We start from the raw sequence: 20,285 nt of genomic DNA, 5'->3' as shown, positions 1-20,285 counted from the left end.
AACATAACAGTGGGAGATTTAAGAACTGAGGACTGACAGATTTACTGACAGAGGACTGGCAGATTTACAGGGTTATTGGAGGAAAAATGATAATCAGCCAGCTAGCTTTTATTAACCTTGTTTCCTTTTTTTAAACAGTTTCCAGAAGGAGAGGGTATCACAGTTTACAACAACAATGCCACACCTTGCAAATAATATATTTTATAGCTGAAACTAGTTATCTGGTAGTTTTGTTGCATTTGTTTGCAGCAAAAAAAAAAAAAAAAGTATTTTTTTTTGGCCATTTACAACATCGTAGTTCTAGGCAATAGTTGTTCTGTTAAAAAAAAAAACCACATGACCAATAAGGTATTAATAAGGTCTTTTAAAAAGTTCTAAACTGTATTAACAAATGCTGCCTAAATACCTAAGCCTGTGTTGGTGGGTTTCACATGGTATGAAGTGAGCTGTGGGGTTCATAGTTCTACTGCAGAGGTCCTCACTCACAGCAGTGCTTTGATTTTCAAGTCTCTGTGTCACTTCAGGGATGCCCAGTGTTGACCAAAACCATGACTGAGGACAACACTGTGGGTTCGTCCAGCAAACCTACAGATTTCAAATAGACCCAAGACTCAAGGTAAAGCTGAAAGCAGTTTCAGTTGATGTGGCCACCATGTGTTGTGATTCACGGCTGGTATGGATTCTGAGCTCTGTCAGTGAGATGGGATCAGGGTGCTGGTATGGATTCTGAGCTCTGTCAGTGAGATGGGATCAGGGTGCTGGTATGGATTCTGAGCTCTGTCAGTGAGATGGGATCAGGGTGCTGGTATGGATTCTGAGCTCTGTCAGTGAGATGGGATCAAGGTGCTGGTATGGATTCTGAGCTCTGTCAGTGAGATGGGATCAAGGTGCTGGTATGGATTCTGCGCTCTGTCAGTGAGATGGGATCAGGGTGCTGGTATGGATTCTGAGCTCTGTCAGTGAGATGGGATCAGGGTGCTGGTATGGATTCTGCACTCTGTCGGTGAGATGGGATCAAGGTGCTGGTATGGATTCTGCGCTCTGTCGGTGAGATGGGATCAGGGTGCTGGTATGGATTCTGAACTCTGTCGGTGAGATGGGATCAGGGTGCTGGTATGGATTCTGAGCTCTGTCGGTGAGATGGGATCAGGGTGCTGGTATGGATTCTGAGCTCTGTCGGTGAGATGGGATCAGGGTGCTGGTATGGATTCTGCGCTCTGTCGGTGAGATGGGATCAGGGTGCTGGTATGGATTCTGCATTCTGTCGGTGAGATGGGATCAGGGTGCTGGTATGGATTCTGCGCTCTGTCGGTGAGATGGGATCAGGGTGCTGGTATGGATTCTGCGCTCTGTCGGTGAGATGGGATCAGGGTGCTGGTATGGATTCTGCATTCTGTCGGTGAGATGGGATCAGGGTGCTGGTATGGATTCTGCGCTCTGTCAGTGAGATGGGATCAGGGTGCTGGTATGGATTCTGCGCTCTGTCAGTGAGATGGGATCAGGGTGCTGGCATGGATTCTGAACTCTGTCGGTGAGATGGGATCAGGGTGCTGGTATGGATTCTGCGCTCTGTCAGTGAGATGGGATCAGGGTGCTGGTATGGATTCTGCGCTCTGTCAGTGAGATGGGATCAGGGTGCTGGCATGGATTCTGAACTCTGTCGGTGAGATGGGATCAGGGTGCTGGCATGGATTCTGCGCTCTGTCAGTGAGATGGGATCAGGGTGCTGGTATGGATTCTGAACTCTGTCAGTGAGATGGGATCAGGGTGCTGGTATGGATTCTGAACTCTGTCAGTGAGATGGGATCAGGATTTCTCACCCAGCCTCTGCCCTGTTATGGTGGTTCCCTTTTATTTAACCTTGTGGCAAGCAGAGATATCAGAGGCGTGCAGCCAGTGATGGGTGAGGCAAAGGTGCTGCTGCAATGCACATACATTTGCAAACAGGAAACTAGCTCTTGGTTTCTCTTTTGTAAGGTCATAAGATTGACAGAAAATGAGAACAAGAGACTTCCTCCCCTTTAATGAACTCTTAAGGAGAAACAGCTAAAGAACATTATTCATTATTCAAGACCTGCAAATCCTTTCCATGTTATTTGCGCTGACCCAAAATCAGAAGGATCCCAATGTTTTACACACACACACACACACACACACACGCACACACACACACACACACACACACACACACACAAGCAAGTAGCTATGTATGATGTGGTTCAAGAAGCAGTTCCCTGCGTTATGAAAGGAGTGGGAGAAATCATGATAGTGACTGTAAATCCTTTGCAACTGTGAATTCCAAGAACCGTTAAACTATACAAAGTCTCTCGAATGTAAACATCTAACATTATGTGCATCCAGCTGTTCATCATTGTGATGCAGAACTTCTCCATTGCCTGACGAAGCTTCTATTTCGTTTTTATTTCTTTTTCCAATGCCTCGTTGATACAGGTTATAGCGGTTAACAAACTGCAGTTGCGCAGACCAAGACCAACACCGCAGACCGGGGTAAGTCTTCAGCCACTTAGTCTGAAAATCTATCTTTAACTTTCCCTCCACTGGCCTCGCTTATTTGTGCTGTTGTATCGCTAAGGCTGTATTTTTTCACGGTGAGCATGAATTTCACGATTTCCATGAATTAGAAGCAGTGCCGTGTAATAATAATAATAATAATAATAATAATAATAATAATAATAATAATAATAATAATATCCAATTCTCTGTGAAAATCTCAATTTCTGAAAGAATGCTATTTTTAGCATTTAAAAGTGCACCGATCAAACGCTCGCTTCACCAGCGGACAGCTCGTTATATGAAACCCAGGTGAACTTGCTTACCCTAAATGATGAAACACAGACATGGAGGCTTTAAAAAAGCTTTAATTACAGGACACAGGCTAGCGCTGTAGATAGGGTGACAGACTTTAATAAAAAAAATAAAAAATAAATAAATACCCTGAATATTTTTTTTTTTTACCCTCTTTTTTTTTTTATTATTATGAAAGTAGGTGTGCTTTGTGCAGAATTTATCCTTATTCCACTAATAACTCATGTTTCCAGACAAGCTAATAACACCACGAGTTGTTTTAAAGTTCAAGGCATTGAGCATTTTGTTGTAAAGATACAGATATAACGGTCTGCTAATGTACAGGGTGTATTTAAGCAGCTCTTTTGCAGTGTTAAAAGAAATACTTTGGAACAGTTTTATAGTCAATGTATAGACTCTATAAAAAGTCTGCCCTGTTACCCAGTGCTGTCGGTGAGTCACAAGCCACTGGATGTGGAAATCATTGTGCACTAGGTGTTCGGTGGGGTGTTATATCAGACTCGCTGGATGGTGTTTGTAACTAACTGCAATGCAATTAATATCACTTCAAACAAAGTGCTTACCCTCATTCATTGGTAACATTTGAGTTAAGGGATCCGTTATAAGTGGCATATGAATGTCATAATAATATGTATTATAACTATCCTTATGTTAATGCAATATATGATTGCAAAAGTGCAGCGTTGATTATTTCTAATCACAGTCTCTAATTGTTAATAACATAGTTATAGATGATCTATTGTATACACACGCTGGTAACAGATCCCTAAATCAAAGTGTCACCCCTTCTTTTTCCGAACCCTGGATGGAGCGAGAGCTCCCATTGTTAATAAACCCATTCACTGTGGCGATGGAAGTTCCCGTCAGTGATTCTAACAGCAGGCTGACTTCTTCTTGGGCTGGTTTTCTTGTAGCATCACCCTCCTCTTCTCACTGCCGCCCCCCGTCAAGCCCTCCTCCTGCTCCTTCAGCTGCCTGGAAAAGCAAAACAGGGCATTGCTTTATTATAACTAGGGCTGGATTGTTTTCATGATTTCACGATTTCTGTGAAATCTACCCACTGACGTGTAATATGCACTTCCTCGTGAAACTCCTCTTACACTGCATATAGGAACCTGGCAGACAGTTTGGTTTGCTTCCGCCTGGTAAATGATTGAACACACACTGTATTGAGCTGCGCGATTTGTTTAAAATGTCTTCAATGAAAAAAACACCTGCTGCATCGAAGAAGTATTCCTGCTAAAGATCGCTCCTCTGTCCAGTACAAGAAGGGGACATTTCACATGCCTGTTGTTATTTTTAAATATATTTCTGTTTCTATTTTGTTTGATAATCCAGTGACAGTGAAAATAGAATGTCTTTAAAAGGTGGACATAAAAAATGAAGGTTACACTATATTGCGTGGCATAAATTAATATTAAATAGATATGCAATTGCACATTAAATTAATGTCAAATAGATGTGCAATTGATATTAAATTCATATTAAATAGATAAGCAATTGATATTACATTCATATTAAATAGATATGCAATTGATATTAAATTAATATTTAATAGATATGCAACTGATATTAAATGTATGTTCAATTATTCCTTTTTACTTTCCATTAACATTTAAGTCAGATTAACTGTATTTTTAATAAGGACATTTAAACAATGGGAAATGACATATTTGCAAGGTTAACAAAAAGTTATATAAATGGACGTGATATGCAATTACATTTTCAGTCGACATTTGGTTAACATATAGCAAGAAACTAGCTATTGCATATTTATTAAATATTAATTTAACAATACTTCAATATGCAATTGCATATCTATTTAATATTAGTTTATGCCACGCAATATAAAGCGTTACCAAAATGAAATATTCTACAATTTTGCATTTATATTGAAATATCTATTTTTAGACAGTGAAATACGTCGTTTTATTACAGTGAAAAAAAACAAAACATCCTTAATTATAACCTCCAGTATCGGCAATGGAGCTGATTTCCAGCTGGATCACGCCATCCCTATTATTGAATGAAGAGGATAAGCAAGTCGTACACAAATGATAACACCCATTCACGTTAGCAACCCTGGTTCATGAGGCATTCTCGTTGAATCAATCCACGTACACGAAATGCTAAAAGAAACTTAGCGGACTCTGTTTTTGTATTTCTCAGCTGTTACATTGAACTTGAAATAAAGCAGTACCCAAAACAGACAGGCCTTGCGCTTCTGAAGGTACTAGGTACCTGTGTGTGACTCACCTGGCTAAACTGATCATGGATTCAGTGACGTTGTATCCAGAGGCTGCGCTGCACTCATGGAACAGGATTCTGTTCTCCTGTAAATTAAAGCGACTGTTCAGCATGTGTTATTCATTATTATATACACAGATCCAGCTCTGCACAGCTACGCAGGTGGTAATAAGAGTTCATGTTGTGACAGGATAACCATAAGATTATAGCCGTGCGAAGATGTACTTGTCTCACTATCTACTTACAAAGCTTTATAAAAATCAGCCCCCTGAATGCAGAGCTAGGTTGGCTCCCATTTATAAGCGCTGATTTAAGAACAAGTACTGTTTGACAACAGCCAGCGTTGATAAGAACAGAGGAAAACAAGAACATTTAAGAAACCAGAGCAGGCCGTGCAGCTCATCAGTGCTGGTCCAGCTCCTAGCAGCTGGTTGAACCTTGTTAGTGAGTCCCAGTGATTCAGCAGCACGGCTGGGTAGCCCACCGATGCGTCAGAGTGAGCTGGCTTACCTGTGCGAGCCGCTGTCCCTCGTGTGTGGGGACCCCTCTCTTCGCACTGCTGTCACTCTTGTTCCCCAGCAGCATGAGTGCCACCTCATCGCCCGCCCCTTCCTAAAAAACAGGACCCATCAAACACAAGGGACACGTTAGTCTCCAAGCTTCACAAACACTTTGAACGCGTGTCAGTGCTTAAAAAATAGCAACATTTAAATCCCAATTGAACATAGAGACGTGACGCTTGCAATTCATCTGTCATTAATCGCCATGTTTTTCTTTCGCTTTGCAAGCCTCGTCATTGGTTTTTTAAAGAGTCTTCTGAATAATAAAGTGCTCTCAATGCATCGATCCTATATTCTGCGGGATATTCCATTAGGGAATTGCTTGCGGATTGCACACCTCCTGTACCAGTGCTCCTTTCAGTCAACACATTTTTCATTTTCATTTGTCCTGTACTGTCCCTGACTCCTCCACTGCTTCACCTTACCAGCATAACAAGAAACCAACTAGTTGGATCAATAAAGGCAAAAAGAATGTTTCCTGAAAGCAACAGTGCCATAAAATCCATCAACGCAAAATGCATTACCTACCGTAAGTAAAACAGAAGTTAGCTGCTGCCACCTGGTGTCTGTTATTAGTATTACATAATTCTGTAACAACTACTGCAAGTCTTAAACATCTTAAACCCATACTCTTAAAGGGAAAGCTAGTATTTTTAAACGGCCCTGAAAGGTCTCACCTGTATGCAGGTCAGCCAGTAGCGCACCGCTGCGAAGCTTTGTGCAGAGGTGATGTCATACATCACTATGACCCCGTCAGCCTTGCGGAACACCTGCTTTGTGATGCTGTGGTACCTGGAAAAGACACTCGTTACACCTGTATAGAAACACACTGTGGAAGAGGCTAGTCTTTCTCATTTCCTTATCTAAATGTTCCCGCTGTAACTAGCGCTATTCCCACCTTTGCAAGGCTGATGTCTAACCAGTATACGCACATCCCTCTTACTGGAAACATGGAGAGATCCTTCCCACTTTATCGCGTGGGTTGGAGTCCTCATCACACAGGAATCAAAACCCATTTCAACATCAAAGACATTGAAAAGGACTTCTCGTCAAAATGTATGAAATTTCATATCTCAAGTTGTTTTTGAGTAAATCTAAATCCACACTGAGGGTTTAATAGTCACGGATGAGCTACGATACAGAGTGAGACATTTGGAATGAATGTTGACCGACTCACCTCTCCTGTCCAGCAGTGTCCCAGAGCTGAAGGATAACCCGCCTGTCACCAACGAGCAGAGTGTGTACGCAGCTGTCCAAACCTGCCACAGTGATGAATGGGTTAGTACCGGCATTGCAAGCCGCTGGGAATCAAGGCATTACACTTCAGAACAGATGAGCAGTGTTTGAGCATTGTAGATGAATGCAAACCTTTTTTCCTTTGTAATACTTGGTTGTTGTTCACATGTATTTTGTCTGGCATCCTGTCTGCATGAAAGCTGTAGGACAGTGAGTGCTTGTTGTGCCCTGGGACCCCCTTGTAAGCAAGATGCAAACACAGGGTTTGGTTTGCACTGTAAATCAGCAATCATCTCATCCACTGTGCATGTGTGTGTGAGAAGCATCAGGGTGGTGCAGGGTAAAGTTACCCCCTCTAGAATACTGTAAGACATGAATCCACCTGGTGGACTCAGGAATGCCAATTATTAGGATAGACTTCTACCCTTGAGATTGAAAATGGAAAGAAACCAGTCATTTCTCAACAGTATTTCACTGCCTTCTTTACATTTTAGGGCACCTCCTGCACCAGCCACAGTGTGCAGCTCTCATTCACACGCTGTGTAATGTGGGCAACCCCGGTCCCACAGTGTCTTTCCACTCCAGGCTAAATAGTTAATAATTAAACCATGAAGTGCTGTTGAACAATGTAATACCCTTTCATGCATGAGATATTGAAATTGACTGAAATAGGTTTGGACACGTAATAAATATATGCTTCATTGAAAATGTTTTCAAATGTTGTTTGCGTTGCTTTGCATGGGGAAAATATGGCATCCTCATATGAGGTCATCATGCATTTGCATCTTCCATATGTCCACTGTAGAGGGTTTTTTTTTTATCTGTCCTCATATGAGGTTGCCATGAATGAAAGGGTCAAAGACATGGCTGGCAAAAAGACCTGGGACTGAGTTGTCGATGTTGGCTGCCCCTGACGTACACAGTGCACCATTTTGGATGGTGTTGATACCTACCCACGGTGGCACAGTGATCGGAGCGGAACTCCCCGTCTTTGAGGCGCTGGATGAAGGATGTCTTCCCGACGCTGCTGTCCCCCACCAACAGCACGTTGTACAGGTGATCTGAGGCTGTCTGCGCTCCTGGGGGGAGACAGGCATGATCACCGTGCTCATCTCTGCCTGTACCACTGAGGGGTGCTGTGTCTCCCTGCCCTCCCCCCTCCTGTCCCTTTCTTCTCTTCTGTGTCCACCTTTCCTGCTTGTTTGCTCTAAAGTCGATTCTTAACACTTCCCCTTCCTGTATAATTTCTTTGACTCCCTCATTTGGTAGTATTACCCCCTCTTCTAAATGGTCTTGCATTACTTCTTCCCTCTGTATAAATCCACTTTCTTTGTCCTTTTCTCTCACATTTGTTTCCTCCCTTAGTTTTCTCTTCTTACTTTCTCTCACTTCCTCCATTAGTACCTCCCCTTCATGCTTCGTGTTTTTTATTTCCCCATCCTGTTCTTTTGGTCTCTCTTTTTTCTCTAGATATTCCCCGCCCTGTGCCTGTTCTATGGGTTCCTCTTCCTTAGACATCACTTCAACTTCTTCCTCCCTTGATATCCAGCCTTCTTGTTCTATTCCTAGTTTTTCACCATATTGTTCTTGTACTCTTGGTCTCTCTGTTTCCTCGCTCAGTTGGATTTCCTTCAATTCCCTCACTACCTCTCCTTCCTGTACTGCTGCTTCCTATTCTTTTTCTGGGTTTTCATCTTCTCTATCCACTATTTCCATGTCCTCTCCCCTTGCTATCTTCTCCCCTTCACTGGGTATCCCAAACTCCTGATCAATTTGCCCTTCTTCTCCACCCTTTTCTTTTCCCCTGGATTGTTCTTCCTCTTCACTCAATCTCCTTTCCTCTTCCTCTTGTCTCTCCTCATTCTCCTATTCCTCTGAGTGCACCTCCCCTCCCTGCTCCCCTTGTCTTTCTTGCTCTCCTAGTTCTAGCCAGCCCTCTTCCATTTCTACAGGTTCCTCTTTCTGAGACACCAATTCATTTTCCTCTGCCTCTGGTTTGATTTCCTTTTCCTGCCCTGATACACTGACTTCCTGTTCTTTTTGTCCTTCATCTCCCAGTTCATTCTGTTCCTTTTCCCTGACTCGTTCTTCCTGTTTACTTGCTTCCTCTACCCCTCTTAGTTCCTCCCCTTTTTTGGTATTTTCATTGACTTCCTCAATTTGTATTTTCTTTTCTTATTTGAGTTCTCCCTGCTCCTGTTCCTGCTCTGTTTGTCTTTCTTGATCTCTTAGTCCTTCTTCTTGTTTAGTTCCTCTGACTTCCTCACTGGCTACCTCCTCATTATTTTTCTTATCTCTGATTTCCTCTTCCTCGCCCTCCTGTTTTGTTTGAACGTCTCTTTCTTCTAGTTCTTCCCTGTCCTGTTCTTTTTCTCCAGTTTCACCCTCCTTATGCACAAATTCATTTTCCTCTTCCCTTGGTTGGATTTCATCTTCCTGCCCCAGCATGCTGTGCTTCCTTTTACTTTGTGCTTCCTCTGCCTGTCTCACTTGTTACCTCTTCCTGTTGATTTTCACTGACTCCCTCGTCATCATGTTTTGTTTCTTTGACTTCCTGTCTCAATATGGGTCCCTTTTGTTGTAATTCCTCACATAATTCCTCTTCCTCTCTGCATTCTTTGACTTCTGGCCATAGTATTTCCCCTTCTGGTTCTGCTTGTTTCTCGTTCTCTGTTTGCTTCCACTCCCCTTTCCATTTTCATTTAATTCCTCACTTCTTTCCTCTTTCCTCTTTTCATTGACCTCCTGCCTTAGTTCCTCCCCTCCATGTTGCTTTTCACTGACTCCCTCATGTCCACGCTCTGTTTCTTCGATTTCTTTTGTTAGGGGCTTTCCTTCCTGTTTTGTTTCACTGACTTCCTCTCTTAAGACCAATACTCCTTGTTCAATTGGTTTTACTTCCTCATTTATTATGTCCTCTAACTTGTTCTTTTCCTCTTTATCCTCCCTCAGTACTTCATTTTCCTCTCCTGTTATTGCGACTTCCTCCCTTAGCACCTCCCCTTCCAGTGCTGATTCACTAACTCCCTCCCTTAAGACCACCCCTTCCTGTTCAATTGGTTTAACTTCCTCACTCAATACCTTCTCTAATTGAAGAGTGACTTCATCACTTGATACTTCCTCTTCCCGTTTCCTTCCCTCCCTCTCCACCTCCCTCAGTACCTCCCTTTCCTCTTCTCTTTCTGTTATCTCCTCCCTTAATGTTTCTCTTTCCTGTTTCTTTAGCTCATCCTCTTCCCTAAGCACATCCGTTTCCTGATTTTGTACTGTGACTTCCACACTTACTAGTTCTTCTTTCTGTTGGTTTAGTTCCCTATCCTCCCTTTGTACCTCAGCTTCCTGTTTCGCATCCTTGACTTCCTCATTTTCTATCGCCTGACCTTGTCCTATCTGCTCAACACACATTGTTGCTTCCTGTTCCGCTCATGTTAACTCATCCCTTCCTAACTCCCTTTCCCGGTCCTCAGCTTTCTGTTCATTTTCTTTCCAGCCTTCCTGTCCATTTTCTCTCTCTGCATCTAGCTCCCCCTCCTGCTTCTCTCCTCCAGTTCCCTTTTCCTTACTCAGTGTCTCCTCTCCCTCCTGCTCCCAGAGCACCTCCTGTTCCTGTCCCAGCTTGCTGCGCGTCGGTTTTATCAGGTCAGGAAGTGGGTCCTCCTCTATTGAAATCACTCGCCCGCGGGTCATGGCATTTGTATTAGTGGGCTCTTCATCTTTAGTTGGAGCACTGCCCAATGGAAGAAAACACAATTTTAAACACCCAGTCCAGCAATTCAACAAAGGCAAAATATGCATGTCTTTGCAGTTAATACATTCAGTGAAAGTATTCACACAAAGACTCTAGCTGACAATTTTAGCATTGCAAGCTGGCAAGCCAATAACTTTTGATAATATGTAATGTGAGATATTATATCATAGAAATCTCTGACTCTGTTTTGTTCTTCTTATCAAAATTGTGGACTGGATAAAACCATAACTCTTCATAACATAAACCAAACAAGGAATTCAAACCAAGGGCATAAAATACATTGCGAGGGTGACTGGGTGCAGGACAAGCTGAACGATCCAACCGACAGAAACATCTCCACTCACCCTGCAGAGAAGTCATCCTGAATGTAGCTGCCCAGCACTGATCCAGCTCTAACAATTTCTGCTGGCTGATCATTTGCTATTTTCTTCTGTTCCATTGCAGCTGCTTCTGTCCTAGTCACCTAGAATGGCAGACTATTGTCAAGCGATCATACGATACGCTTCAAAATACAGATCTCTAAATTCCACAGCACTTCAATCCTTTCCAGTAATATCGTCAAAGGTCAAAATATGAAATCAGATATGAAAACTTATGAGCAGGGTGCTTATGTCTTTAAGATGCTTGTTTCCCTTGTTCTTAAACAACACAAGTGAATTACCTCTGTGCCAGACGAGCGCTCAGGCTCTCCAGAAGTGTCTTCTGTGTCTCTGAGAAGAAAAACATGTGGCAATACAGATTTATATTACTCAGTTAAACATAAGACTGAGCAATTATAATAAATAGTGGAAATTATGTTCAAAACCTTGTTAAATGATTCACTAAACATCTAATTTTAAGTAAATATATTATATGAAATATGATATATAGTAATGTATAAAGATAAATTATATAAAGTGGGTATAAATGTATCCACCTGGAGGAAAAGAAGAGCTAGGTAGAGCTTGCAAAGGCATGATTGGGTCAGTTTCTAAGCTTCTGCACCAGTCCAAAGCTCATAAAACCATTTAAAGAAATCAATTCGGGAGGTTTAAACTTAGCCCTGCTGGTGCAGACAGAAGACTCTTGTATAGCGTAGTGTCTCAGGAGGTGTCTCTTACTGTCGCCTCTCCCCCTGTGCTTGCTGCTGCTGCTGCTGCTGCTGTCTGCGGACCTCGGAGCTGTGCATGTCCTGCAGCCGTGCGCGCGCCTCCTGCAGCTGCTCGCGGATGCCTTCTAGCTGCCCTTCCAGCTCACGGTTGGTCCTGCGCAGCGTCTCGTTCTCGGAGCAGGTCGCGTGCTGTCGGATGCGCAGCGTGTGGACGCTCTCCTCCAGCTGAAAGGGGCGAGGCAGAGACACAAGCAGTCAGGGGGTCAGGTCACAGTCAAGAACACCATTCCAGATGCTTCAGCACAATAACTCAGAGAATATCTGTCATTACCTCGTTCTGAACCTCGACCAGATGCTGCACTTCATCAGTCTTCTTGTCCAGCTCTTTCTTCAGCTCCTTGCCCTGGGAGCGAGATTTCTTAAAGCTCTGTTGAAGGACAACAAGGAACGGGCAGGCATGCACAAGAAATCCTTTTTAATTGACTTTGCTTTTTATACTTTGCTTTTAGCATTTCAAAGTTATAAAACTAGACACACATATCAATGAGAGGTCTTTGTCAAAGTTAAAGTTGACTGAAATTAATAGCGATCACTCGGATCACTCCTAAACTGCAAAACCTAAGTGGGATTACTTACAGTTAGCCTTACCGTTAAGCTCTTTGAATTATAAAGAGAAGCTGGAGGCATTAGGCAAACTGAACATGTGATTCTTTGAGTGAGTGCATTTAGCCTGAAGAAACCCAAAGCAAAGCATTTCCAGCAACACATTGGATTTGGAAGAAACACTGCAGTGTACCAGTTATTGGAGCTCACTAATAGTGATACTGTACGATACCACAGCGAATGACGCTTGTGATACTGTCACTATGTAAAAGTACGACAATGATACCAGCATACAGTGCAGTTCTGCAATGGCAGCCTCATGCTACTGCAGCTGCTACATGGCTATCAAGGGAGGTGAGCCGTGGTCAGGAACCTGCCTCTCTGTGCAGTCGCTCTTTTTCCTGGCTGATCTGCTGCTCCATCTCCTCATACAGCTGCCGCACCTCCAGGTTGTGCTCCACGATCCTCCTGTCACAAGAAACACACCATAGTGAGCCAGCACACCCTGGACCATGTCAATCTGTTGCAGTGAGGTCCTCCAGTGTGCACATGTGTGAAGCACTCACCTCTGCAGAGTGAGCTCCAGACCCTCCTTCTCCTCCCTGGCCTCGCGGATCTGAGAAGTCACCTTGGCCACGAAATCCTCCAGGTTTCCCAGGAGATGAGGCTCATTGTGCCGCAGCTCTGCCCACAGCTTCCAGATCTCCGACTGGCTGCCAGGACGCAGAGACAGAGGAGAGATGGCCCTTTAGCACCACTGCCTGGGACAGCGATCAGAGAATCAGGCTTGGTCTGGGAATTGTGCTGTAGACCAGAATCACACTGCAGCAGCACAGAAGTGATTAAGAACAGGTAAACTCTGCAATCTCAAAGTCAGAGGACTAATAAAGGGAGTAGTAAGAGCTCTAATGAAACCAGGAAGATCATTAAGGACATGCTATGAGGAGGAAGGACACCACAGTCACATGCTGTAGTAACAAGTCTGAAGACTTGCTCTGTTCAAGAGATATTCCCCCCTTCCACAGAGAAAAACCTCCCTGACTGTCAGAGCCCCCCACCTCTCATACCCCCACCCCCACCCCCCCGCGCTCCAGACTCGTACTCCTCTAGCAGATTGCTGGCCCCCAGCTTGTCCATAAGGGCCAGAAAGTGCTGTTTCTCCTCGTCGTGGATTTCCTCCGGCAACACAATGCCCTGGGATTGGTAGAGCAGGGAGGGTGGAGACACTCTCTCCTCCTCCTCCTCCTCCCTCTGACCGGCTCTGCGCTGGGCCTCCAGGAACTCCCCTAGACAGACAGTCAGACAGACAGACAGAGGGGCATACTCAATAATCGTGAACATATTAAGAGTGTAGGTTGAATGCCTTTTGTCAATTATTTCCTGGAATTCTAATATTATATATATATATATATATATATATATATATATATATATATATATATATCTATATATAATATATATATAGGAGAGTGGCGTTTAATCCATTGTTTGGTTTCACGCCTGTATCATTGAATATGTGCAGTGCGTCGGGTACATCACTTACATGAATCACTGGGCTGGGTCACCGTCAGCTTACAATGTGTGTAGACACGTTCGGACCCGCCTCTGGGCTGGGTACCATGCTTACCCTGACCTCTGTGTCCCTGCCTCTGTGTGGGACAGAGCCCTGGTACTCACTCAGCGCTGCAGAGAGATCCTCGCTGGTGATGTAACCGCTGTCCTCTCTGTCCAGCCGGTCAAACACCTGGTCCAGCTCCTCCAAGGTGAGAGGCAGATCCCCACACACCTCCTGGGAACAGAATGAGGAGACAAGGGAGCTGACACACTCATTCACCCAGGACCGAGCCACTAGGCCTAGAAGCACTTTGATTGAGATGTGCTGTTGTGGGTACTGCTGCTGTATTTGTGATTTGTACAGCCATTTCTGATTATCATAAAAAAAACTGCAATATCGAAACCAGTGAATGACTGAAGGGCTGCTTCCTATTCAGTCAAGTCTTCTACAGGTATGATTTACTAATGAGCGGGAAATTAATAAAACGTGAAATAATGAGGGAGCACTTCACGTACTCCTTCCCAGGGGTGTACAAGAATAGGGGTACCTGCTTGATGAGCCCCTGATCCAGGTTATGCAAATATCAGTAATACTTTCATTTAAATAAATGCTATTGTAGCACTGTAGCAAGGCATGAACACTAACAGACACCTTTAACTTTCCTTCTCGATCTGCAGTGCTGTGCTTTTGTCTTACACCTCCAGATGGATGCTCATTTCCCCCTGGTGGCAGTACCTGCATCTCAGTGCGGGTGATGATTCCCGTCCCTTCTCCGTCGCTGCCCTGGAAGAGCTCCTGGATCTTGCGGAGCGCATTTAAGGTCTCCTGGCCCTCCCGTCGTCCTCCCAGCCGGCCCCCGAGGTTCTGCACTCTTTTGGGGCCCCTGCGGCTGGAGCCTAGCTTTCGCTTTCTATCTGTCACGGTGGACTCTTTATCCTTGGTGCTCTGGGGCTGGCAGAACATTGGCACTGGGGTGACTCTCTCCTCCTTCCCCTTGCTGGTACTGGGCTGGACCTCCACAAACTCCCCTGGGGAAGGGGAGAGGACACACATGAAAGCAGTGCGGTCGGAAGCTATGCTGCAAACTAAAAACTCCTGGATACAATAAAAAAATGTGGGTGCATTGGCAAAACCATTGTTACACTGCACTTACACTTCTCTTGCATTATTTAATGCATATTGCTAATATAGTGGTTCTATCCTCACTAATAATTCACAAATTCAGTGTAATGTGCCTGTAATCTGAAGTCTTCAATACCTCCATCGAGAAACAGTTTACCATCTCCAATTAGTGTTGTTAGCCCTTCCACAGTGCAAATTGAATTAAAAATAAAGCTGAATGATGCCTTTACCCTCCACGTTCCCAATTCATTTATTTAAAGGATGATATCCCTGGTACTCACTCAGCCCTGAAGGGAGATCTTTGCTGGTGATGAAGCCACTCCCCTCCCAGCCCAGCCGCTGCTCCAGCTCCCCTGCAATGACAGGAGGATCCACCAGCTGCTTCTAGAAACAAAATAGGGTGTCAGAACTGGGAACTGGGAGACAAGGCCAACACAGGCACTCACAGGACTGGACCCCCATGAGGAACAATTACCTACCTGACTATCCCCCTGTGTGCTGAAGCCTCTCTTCTCCTGGACCTCCTGGATCTTGTGGAGCTCATCAGGTGTCTCCTGGAGCTTCTCTTCACTCTCCTCCATCACAACCTCTGGGGGACCCTCCTCCTCCCCCAGCTGGCCCTCGGGAATCTGCATTCTGCGCTGTCCCTTGCGGGTGGAGCCCAGCTTTCTCTTCCTGTGCACCATGGCTTTCTCTTCATCCTCAGCTCCCTTGGGAGGCTCGGTACTCTGGGGCTGGGATAGCATTGACGCTGGGGCGACACTCTCCTCCTCCCCCTTCTCATTCACACTAGGACTGGGCTGGACCTCCACAAACTCCCCTGGGGGTGCAGAGATATTCTTGTTGGCAACTTCCATTTCTAACACATGATCCAGCTCATCCTTCTGAAAAGTAAAAAAGGGTATTAGACTGGGAGACAGGGTCAACACAGGCACTCTCAGGATTGGACCCCCATGGGGAACAATAACCGACCTGACTATCCCCCTGTGTGCTAAAGCCTCTCTCCCCGTGGACCTCCTGGATCTTGTGGAGCTCATCAGGTGTCTCCTGGAGCTTCTCTTCACTCTCCTCCATCACAACCCCTGGGGGCCCCTCCTCTCCCAGCAGCTGGCCCTCGGGAATCTGCATTCTGCGTTGTTCCTTGCGGGTGGAGCCCAGCTTTCTCTTCCTGTGCACCATGGCTTTCTCTTCATCCTCAGCCCCGATGGGAGGCTCAGTGCTCTGGGACTGGGATAGCATTTGTTCTGGGATGACCCTCTCCTCTTCCTCTCCCTTCTCCTTCACTCTGGGACTGGGCTGGACCTCCACAAACTCCCCTGGGGATGCAGAGATATTCTTGTTGGCAATCTCCATTTCTAACACCTGAGCCAGCTCATCCTTCTGAAAAGTAAAACAGGGTGTTAGACTGGAAGACAAGGCCAACACAGGCACTCTCAGGACTGGACGCCCATGGGAAACAATAACCTACCTGACTATCCCGCTGTGTGCTGAAGCCTCTCTTCTCCTGGACCTCCTGAATCTTGTGGAGCTCATCAGGTGTCTCCTGGAGCTTCTCTTCACTCTCCTCCATCACACCTCCTGTGGGCCCCTCCTCTCCCAGCAGCTGGCCCTCAAGAATCTGCATTCTGCGCTGTCCCTTGCGGGTGGAGCCCAGCTTTCTCTTCCTGTGCACCATGGCTTTCTCTTCATCCTCAGCTCCCTTGGGAGGCTCGGCGCTCTGGGGTTGGGAGAGCACTGGTGCTGGGGTGAGCCTCTCCTCTTCCTCCCCCTTCTCCTTCACACTGGGGCTGGGCTGGACCTCCACAAACTCCCCTGGGGAAGGGGAGAGGACAAACATGAAAGCAGTGTGGTCGGAAGCTATGCTGCAAACTGAAAACTCCTGGATACAATAAAAAAAATGTGGGTGCATTGGCAAAATCATTGTTACACTGCACTTACACTTCTGTTACAGTATTTAATGCATATTGCTAATATAGTGGTTCTAGCCTCACAAAAACAGAAATGTGTGTAAACAGTATGTCGTAAATATTGATAATTCACAAATTCAGTGTAACTACAAGTAGTTAATGTGCCTGTAATTGAAGAGCCTTCAATACCTCCATCGGGAAACGGTTTACCGTCTCCAGTTAGTGTTGTTTGCCCATCTACAGTGCATGATACCACCGGTACTCACTCAGCCCTGAAGGGAGATCTTCGCTGGTGATGAAGCCACTCCCCTCCCAGCCCAGCCCCTGCTCCTTATCCCTTGCACGGACAGGAGGATCCACCAGCAGCTTCTAGAAACAAAACAGGGTGCCAGAACTGGGAACTGGGAGACAAGGACAACACAGACACTCACGGGACTGGACCCCCATGAGGAACAATAACCTACCTGACTATCCCCCTGTGTGCTGAAGCCTCTCTTCTCCTGGACCTCCTGGATCTTGTGGAACTCATCAGGAGTCTCCTGGGCCTTCTCTCCACTGTCCTCCATCACACCCTCCAGGGGACCCTCCTCACCCCCAAGCCAGCCCTCGGGGTTCTGCATTCTGCGCTGTCCTTTGCGGGTGGAGCCCATCCTCCGGGACTTGCCAAACTTCTTCCTGTCTGCCATGGCGCTCGGAGAACGCTCCTCCCCTCTGCGTAGAACAGCAGAGGAGGGTTACAGTACAGCACAGTGAGGCTGTTTTGGATAGTGCTCTCATATTAATAATTACTGCTAGAGCCGCTTCTGCACTTTTACCTTGTGTAGGGGTGCTTTGTTCATTTAGTTTGTCAGTTAGTTTGTTAACGTTAGTTCATTATTAAAGTTTATTAACATACTCTTGCCTGTTGCTTTTCTCTTATTCTGTTAATTTCATATGTTGATGAACATGCGGCATGACATATGTAATAAATACATTTGCATTTATTGATTCATAACGTGATTGGTCTTGGCATATTGGGTCCAGTGCCCTGTTTGTCTTAGAGACACTTGCTAAGAGCACACTTCTACTTCCCGGGGGCTGTTCTCTGAGCCAGAGACGACTGTACTGCCAAAGAAACGTAATCAAGTCATTGAATAAAGTTTCCACAAGTCGAGGTCTTTTCAAGATCTTTGTTACATTTCTTCTAGTATTGCTCAAGGATTGAAATTAGTTTACATGCATTTGAAACTCAAAAGTAGTTTCAGTACTACATTGAAAACTTAATATATTTTAACTGAACCATCAATACAAAACCAACCCCCTTTGTTAGCATGACCTCAGCACTTTGCTTTAGTATCAAAAGCATTGAAATTACAAAACCGACTCAGAGCTCCTTGGTATTCTTCACTTCCTTCTTTGTAGTTGTGCAACATTAGCGTGAGGGTTTTACTAGTGACACACAGTGAAAGGCTTGTATGTATGCTTGCTGCTGTTTCTCTGGTAGAAGTGGTTTTATATCTAAGAGGAAATTAATGTGGATAAGTAGGCAGGAGATTATATTGCTCCATTGCAAAGTGAAAGAAAAAAAGAACAGTTTCAAAATTAGAAATAATAAACTGTGTGATGTACGTCTCAATGGTGCAAAAGTAGTCACTGTAGCGATCAGTCTTTCTATTAACGCCAGACACAGTCCAGTCACAAAATGTGTTGAATTTTTTACTATATCTGTGCAATCTAGAGCTTCTACAAAACTACTGTCACTAAAGAAAGCGCTTCGTCCAGGTCTTCAAACCCTTCATCACGAGCTATACAGAAGAAGTAAACTTGGAAATGAATTCCATAACGAATAAGCTTGGGAAAGTTTACAAAAACTTGAAAAAAAGTCTGTACACATGTTGTGGTTTTCCACATCCTGAAATCTCTTTATATTTTTTTCAGAGGTTAGTGGTTAAACAGACTAGTGACTGTACCAATTCAGAGCCATCTCTGTTTGCACCCTCGTACCCTTACCCGATCAGCTTGGAGTACTGGGATCCCAAGCTGAAATATCACCCTATAGTTTGGGTTTGTGGCTAGGGATAGGGTAAGGCCATTTTAATTAACTACTACAAACCCCTAGCCTATTGATAAACTTTTTTTAATAACACAATCTGTGGTTGACTTACTAAAATGAATGTACTAATTCAGGGGCCTCCAACCCTTGTGCTGGAGAGGCCCAATCCTGCAGGTTTTATATGAGTCTTTACGTCATTAGTGGCTAATGATCTGGAACACATCTTGACTAATCTTGACTAATTAAGCCAATAATTGGTGCAATTAAGTAACTGAGAGTTCATTTGAAACGAAACCCAGAAGACCATGTGGCTCTCCAGGACCAGGGCTGGAGAACCCTGTACTAATTGAATCAGTTGATCAATGCTTACTGCTGACCCTATAGAATTAACACATTTTGCTTTATAAATTTGAATAAAACCTGCTGAATAATGTTGCAATAATACATTGAATTACATATGCTTTGTAGTTTTCCATACACTTAATGATAAACTGATAAAAATTGAAAAATTTAACATTTTGAAATCCAACATGAAATATTGCACTACTAATATCATTTTGAGGTTTATATGATTACACGTGATTACAAAGTGATTTCTAAAAGCTGATTTGAGTCACTGAAGATATGGCTTTCAAAGGGTTTAGATGAAACGAGTTGTGAGTTCACTTGTCGACGCTTTAAAAATATAAATCAAGTGACGTGGTTACTTTAGTCAGGCTTTAAAAATCACTTTGTGACCTTGTTCTTATTTTGCCCCTTTTAAAAACCATGCTGATTATGTACTAAGCTCCTCTCACTTGTAGGTTAGTGCAACAGTAATACCAATGTTCCTACATAGTACCTGTTTAAAAATAAGTCTTAATAATTCAACCATCTCAACACCTTATCTCTCGCCATCATCAGGACAAGGACACAGAGCTCCGAGAGGACGCAGAGGACACTTTCTAGTCACGTTGAGCCTTTCCACACACTGTACTTACCAAGAGACGCGTGGCTTCTTGCTGTGTGCTCGGTACCGCTAGGCTGAGCTCGACAGAGTTTCAGATGCTGTGGTGCGGAGCGAATAGCTCTACTGACCCATCACGGCAGGCAGGCTTCTTGTGATGTTGCTTCATCAAAGGCTCTTGGGGTGGTTTCCTCTTTAAGAAACTGTAGCAACACGGAACTTCCTGTATGCCTGCTACCCACTAGCAACTGTCTACAGAAGTGTTGAGTGTGCTTTCACTTTCTGACAGCAGCTACCGAACTGCCATGAAGCCTGCAACAGACAGACTCGTCCATTTGATGAGGGGCTCTGCTGAGCAGTGGCACAAAGAAGACCGTTATTTTGCTTCTAAATGCATTGTAATGTGTCTAATG

General features: G+C 44.5%; 1 protein-coding gene across 1 annotated transcript; it reads right to left on the bottom strand.

Annotated features, from left to right (window-relative positions):
• Positions 1-2,863: 2,863 nt before the first annotated feature.
• Positions 2,864-20,065, bottom strand: LOC121304772 (EF-hand calcium-binding domain-containing protein 4B-like). The gene is made up of 23 exons (XM_041236160.1): positions 19,907-20,065; positions 17,359-17,605; positions 17,161-17,263; positions 16,456-16,799; positions 15,960-16,367; positions 15,467-15,871; positions 15,269-15,371; positions 14,601-14,893; positions 13,988-14,099; positions 13,413-13,596; positions 12,877-13,023; positions 12,688-12,778; positions 12,039-12,134; positions 11,718-11,932; positions 11,279-11,327; positions 10,962-11,080; positions 10,433-10,596; positions 7,823-7,948; positions 6,811-6,892; positions 6,311-6,425; positions 5,584-5,685; positions 5,083-5,159; positions 2,864-3,801 (listed from the first exon to the last, which is right to left on the bottom strand). Exons 2-23 carry the CDS (start codon positions 17,578-17,580, stop codon positions 3,699-3,701), a joined length of 3,660 nt encoding a protein of 1,219 aa, XP_041092094.1. The 5' UTR covers positions 17,581-17,605; positions 19,907-20,065; the 3' UTR covers positions 2,864-3,698.
• Positions 20,066-20,285: the final 220 nt, after the last annotated feature.

Source organism: Polyodon spathula, chromosome 39 (genome assembly GCF_017654505.1).
Source record: "Polyodon spathula isolate WHYD16114869_AA chromosome 39, ASM1765450v1, whole genome shotgun sequence".
NCBI classification, from domain to species: Eukaryota; Metazoa; Chordata; class Actinopteri; order Acipenseriformes; family Polyodontidae; genus Polyodon; species Polyodon spathula.
This window is presented reverse-complemented; position numbering and strand designations above follow the sequence as displayed.

Excerpts from the sequence above, each read along its gene's own strand:
- LOC121304772 (XM_041236160.1), bottom strand. The coding sequence starts at position 17,580 with ATGGCAGACAGGAAGAAGTTTGGCAAGTCCCGGAGGATGGGCTCCACC. Across the intron at positions 15,372-15,466 it reads GCACACAGGGGGATAGTCAG|AAGCAGCTGGTGGATCCTCC; the intron begins GTAGGTAATTGT and ends TTTTGTTTCTAG. Across the intron at positions 12,779-12,876 it reads CTGGAGCTCACTCTGCAGAG|GAGGATCGTGGAGCACAACC; the intron begins GTGAGTGCTTCA and ends TTCTTGTGACAG.